Here is a 6,000-nt window from a genome sequence, read left to right on the forward strand (position 1 = left end):
TGAAAAGTATTTCGGAAAATATACTTGCTCAGTTTTAGAAAATAAATTATAGCTTTCACTTTCTATGAATCCTTTTGCCACTGATCGATTCATGCAATCCTGCACATACCGTCATGTACTTCTGTCCAACAGGGAGGATTAGCCAAGTATCCTTTTTTACCCCCCGCTGCGGAGAGGATGTAGACCTATACCTATAGGTCTACAAAATATATGTATGTTATAATTACTAACGTAAGTACAGATATTAATTTTTTTAATATACAAATCTTTTTTTAAAACGTGTTAAATATATATTTGCTAAATATATAATAGAAGAGAATGTTAATAGCCACCTATTTATACTGTTTCTAATAACTTTGTTAATAATCAATGTTTTAAATTGAACTGAACGATTATATTCATCAAAGTGTTGTTTATTAGATTTTAGATTCAAAGTTATAAAATATTGACGATATTACATATTTATAAAAATGTAACAACACTGCATAATAGGTTGATTTAAATAACAAAAAATACTTAATAGGTATACATACATTTTGTGTAATAATACGTTTAAAAAGTTTCGAAATGCTTGAAACTAAAAATATCTTTTAACAAACGTTGGCTATTGTGTATTATCATATTAGCGCCATTTTATAATGGCAAGTTGTTAAACAAATGATTCTATATAGTAATTATTCGAATTTGTCAGCTAATAACAGAGATAATATGAGTGGCCATATTGTTTACAGGCCATAATATCACCTTCTCTCCTATAATTCTCTCACAGTACAACTTTTAAACATAAATTTGTCTCATCTGTCTAAGCTGCAGTCCTGTTTGTCCTAAAAATGTTAATTAAAGTCGATTAATTAGCTATTCTTTGTGCGTTTTGTCTTTAGAAGAATTAAATAGAGGAAATATTTTAATTAACATACACTAACATTCTATGATACTAAATTTCTATAATACTAGTTGATAAATAGACAAAACGTATGCGAAAACTATTTCATAGTTATCTAGCTTTATCATTGAGTTTGAAGCGCGTTAAATTAAACTTGCAGGTTTAGCTGGTGCCTGTAGAGGCGACAAAGCGGTCAAGCGTATGTATATTCCAGCTTCATAAACTAACCGAAGTTAAAGCCAGAATGCTTGTAGGAAATCTCTCAAACTCGCTGAAGGTGTTTCAGTTCCTAGCACTTTGGGAAATTAAACTTAATATTTATTTTTCTTTTGGAAGGTGCTCTAAAAAGACTATTGTATATCTATTGCAATGTTACCCCAGCGAGAAACGATAATGAATTCAACATCAATTTGACGTCGAATCGACATCAAAATGATAATTTCGATGTTAAATCGATGTCGATTCGATGTACTATTTCTCACTGGGACAGTAGATAATACAGACGTTGATAACAAGAACATATCTAAAATGTATCCATGAAATTTTCATGGACGATTAAATTAATAAAATAAAAGTAATACATAAAATGGAATATAGAATGGATTTACAAAAATTATGGTTTTATTTTATTTTGATTATGAATTATTTTAATAACCCTTTTTAATCGGCGTTTTATCAATATTATTTAAAGAGTCAATAAATTTTCTTTTGAATTATTTAATACATTAACAACTAATTGTAATAAACTTTTTTTCCATTTTTTGGCGAAAAAAAAACTGTTATTTTATTATTTGATTTTAATTGGACTACCTAAAGTAAAATCATAAAACAATCTCAATTTATTACCAATTATTTCTCATATGAAATTAATATTTCTACACAAATGTATTTATAATAAATATTAATAAAGGAAAAATTAATTACATCAGTAACTATTAAATGTTATGGTAATTGTGATATATAATTAAAATATTTTGAATAAAAACAAAAAACCTCGTCATTCCGTTGCAGCACCTTTAAATGCATTGCAGCATGCATTCTGTTGATTGTTCACACCTCGGATTTTCATTCGTTTTTATTCTTTTCACCGATAGATCGAATTTCTCGGGACATACATATGTTATCCGCAACACTCGACAATTTTCCACTTGTTCACTAAAATTTTCCCTACCTATTGTTTGTGTAAACAAAAAACAAGTAACACTATTTTTTACGTACCACTCTATGTATTTTTTTTTTCAAATGTTTTATTGTGCTTGATGAAACACGAGGTATATATTTTTTATGCCAACTCGTACCGAAACTAGAGCGACTTTTTTGACAATGTGATAAAAATACGCATTGTTCACATGTCAATTTATATATACTATATGTATAAAATTTATAAAATTAGGTATAAATGCAAATGTTTAAACTGGCGTTTTATAAAAAAGAAGTCTTCTGAAAGAGAGACAACTATTAAATTTATTTACAGAATGTATCCTGTTTCTCTACAATATAGAATAAACATAATAGATACATTGCACATTCAAATAAAGTTACCATTATTAATTTAAAAAGAGAAAGGTAACATAGTGCATCTCTCTCCTTCCCTCCCTCTTTCTCTCTCTCTCTCTTTTTCTCTTCTCTCTCTCTCTCTCTCTCTCTCTCTCTCTCTCTCTCTCTCTCTCTCTCTCTCTCTCTCTCTCTCTCTTTCCCTCTCTCTCTCTCTATCTCTAAAATATTAATAGCAAAGATAATGACATACAAGACATAATTTTGTAAGCTATGGTCTATTGCATCTTTCCCCAACAGCGAATTAAAGAGAGAATTACACATTATATTTTTGATATATAATTATTAAAAACTAGTCAATCACAAATTACGTTTAGATAGTTCGTGAGTTGCACAAGCAATAGTTTAGTGAGAGATACTATAAAATGTTCTTCTAAATATAATTTCTAATTGACCAGATCTTATATCTCAAAAATTATTGCTTGAAATAAAAATCTACAAATAATTATTTTACTCAATTTGTCGAGAATCTTCTTGCTATAGTATTTTGATTCCTAAATTTTGAAACACTTTGCATATTATATTAAATATGTAATATGTTACGTCTATGTATGTAACATCCCATAAATCTACGTCGATTAACAATAATACGATATGATACTGATATTATATGTGGGCTCTCAAGTTATTGAGAGGTTAATTCCCTACTTGTTGGGATTAACTTTTTTTAAAGATTACTCTCACACGTTAATCACAAGTTGGTACCGAAGGGACGGATTTATTATCTTCGGTCTAATTAAAATTAATTCAAACATGTTCATAAAAATAAAATTTAAAAACGATAATTTAGTTGTACATACACTTAATTGCTTATAAAATAAGAAAAAGGTAAATTTAACTTGGGAGTATAATTGAATGTTAAAATAATTATGATCAGAAGCTTTATTTTCATAGTTGTTATAATGTAGTAATACATTATATTATATTAATAAAAAGAATGATTACAGTTAATATATATTTAAATTATGGTAATAATTCACTTTTTATCATTGTAACGTATATATTATATTATTACCAACATTATAATTTAATAACTACAAAAACACAACTTCTAATCATAGTATATAATAATTATTTTGACATTCAATTATAGTCGCAAATATCAAATATTGTTCTCTCAAAGTGGAATCTACTTCCCCAAAAAATATTTCGCATTATCGCAGTTATATCATTACATCGGCAAAATCAGCATTTAATTAAAAATAATAAATTCTTCTCATCTAGTAAATATTCGCGCGAATTATATGTAACTCTTAGCAAAAATATAGTTGTGTGTATCTTTTTTATAAATATACTAGATCCAAAATTTAATCCATTAAATTCCTACACATTTTTCTATTTTAAACTTTGTAATTCAGATTTTAATCAAAATTTTTAGATCCCAAAATCGCAATTTAAAGTCAAATTTAAAGTCAAAAAGAGTTATTCTTTCTAAAAATCTAATTGGTAATAAGATCTCAAAAAAATAATATACAGATTGAAATTAGAGGTACAAAAATCATGTAAAAGTGGTTTACTCTTTTTATCAAATATTCAATAAATAAATTATTTTGTTTATTTTTTTATGCAGAACAATTAAAATTAATATTTTTGTAAACTATATTTAAAAAATTATACAAATTGTTTTACTCAAAGAACAAAAAAATTATTTGCTAATAAAAAGATATGAATTCTTTTTTTTTACTTTCCTTTATATCTTTTTTTTATATTCTACTCCGTGTTTAACTTATCCTATCTTTTACAACAGCGAGTAGGTATCTTTCAAGATTTAGTAAATTAATATAATGATAATTTTATAATAATTTACAGAGTTTAATAATATATAGGTTTAATAATTTAAATAAATTTTTTTAAATCTTAATTAATGTCAGATTTTTTTATTATTATCATTAATGATATAAAATTATTTAATATTTTTTTATACATTTTCAGGGAGGATCTCATTTGCCTACATTCCCAGTTACCTACAGCTTCATTTGCACACAAGTTTTACAGAGGTGCCCGATTGCCTACGTGCCCGATTGCCTACATTTCGATTGCCTACAGCTTCGTTTGCACACACAAAAATAATTAAGGTACAAAAGTATGATTACACACATGATATTATTTCGCTCATACACATTGCACACATGACATTATTTCGCTCATACATATTACATACACATAATATTAATACGTTTATATACATTGCACACATGTTATTAAAACGTTCATACACATTGCACACATGATATTATCACGCTCATACACATTGTACACATGACATTATTGCGTATATGCACATTGCACACATGACATTATTTCACACATGCACATTGCACACATGATATTAATACGTGTTTTTTAATTCTGGATTTAAAAAAATATTAAATAACTAATTAAGAAAGCACAATTTATTTTTGATGAACAGCTCATCATTAATTATGTTCTAACAAAAAACTTAAAGATTAACAAAGTCATTTAAAAGCAAAAGAAATAAATAAAAAGCTTTTGTTGAAAAAAGTACAAAACTAATAAAAATCTTTAATATTCTGTTCACAAGTGAATAACCTTCTGTATGGGTATAAACTCTCAAAGTTTCAGAATACTATATTCTGAAAGGACCTTACAGAGCTACAAAGCATTTGTTCTTTCCGTTTCATAAATCTCTCTCCGTATAAATTTTGTACGTGTTTGCCATGCACACAACTACGAATTGTATCTAAAAATGAAAATAACAATAAATTTTTAATGAAGAAAGACCATAAAAAATTCTTTTACTCCGATTCTGAAAGTGTATTACTTGGATATGTATTTCTTTTCAACATTATTCGATGACATATTATTACTGTAAAATTTTCAACTTTTGCACTTATCAAAAAAATTTGTAAAGCTAGTTGTATACAGTCAAAATGTAGTACAATGATTAAGTAATCACCGAGAATCATTGTATTACATTGTGAAATATTTAGAACATTGTTAATGGGAAACAGAAATTAACTCAAAGCTCATATATTGTTTGAACAAATACATCTTTTTTATTTAATTACTTGGAATTTATAAATTAATATAAAAAGATACAACAAAAAATTTATTTATTAAGGGGGAACTTTATATAAATGGCCTGTTTTTCAAGAACTTTGAAAAATGTCATGCGTAGATTGATTTAAAATTTAAAGGACAATTTATGGATGTTATACAATGTAAAACATTTTTTTTTTAATTTTATAATAATTTTAAATAGTAACGATGCAATGGCGCCTCTAAAATGGCGTCTGAAAAATGCGACGTGCAGCGTACAGATCACAAAAATAATCTGGAACATAAAATTCAAAATGGGTCCTTTAGTTTATATAAAAACATTCAGTATGACGTTTTTATTTTATAAAAATTTGCAAGTTTGCAAAAATGGCAAAGTTTTGAAAAAAAAAATTTTTTTTTTTTTCAAACAATTGTTATAACAACGTTTTAAATTAGAAAATTAAAAATCAGAGCACGTTATGCTAAGACCAATTATCTATAGAATATTTATATCAAATTTCATAAAGACAGAAAGATTAGTTTTTAAGCTACGTTGCTGGGCG

At 26.4% G+C, this 6,000-nt stretch overlaps 1 protein-coding gene across 1 annotated transcript in view; it reads left to right on the forward strand.

Annotated features, from left to right (window-relative positions):
* The window catches only part of LOC105836697 (N-acetylgalactosamine kinase), a 68,196-nt gene extending 63,623 nt beyond the window's left edge, over positions 1-4,573 (forward strand). The window contains exon 10 of the mRNA XM_036282665.1: positions 4,370-4,573. Coding sequence (XP_036138558.1) covers positions 4,370-4,511 — 142 coding nt within the window. The 3' untranslated portion in view covers positions 4,512-4,573. The remainder of the gene's footprint in view (positions 1-4,369) is intronic.
* The last annotated feature ends 1,427 nt before the right edge of the window (positions 4,574-6,000 follow it).

The sequence above is a fragment of the Monomorium pharaonis genome, chromosome 2 (assembly GCF_013373865.1).
Source record: "Monomorium pharaonis isolate MP-MQ-018 chromosome 2, ASM1337386v2, whole genome shotgun sequence".
In the NCBI taxonomy this organism is placed as follows: domain Eukaryota; kingdom Metazoa; phylum Arthropoda; class Insecta; order Hymenoptera; family Formicidae; genus Monomorium; species Monomorium pharaonis.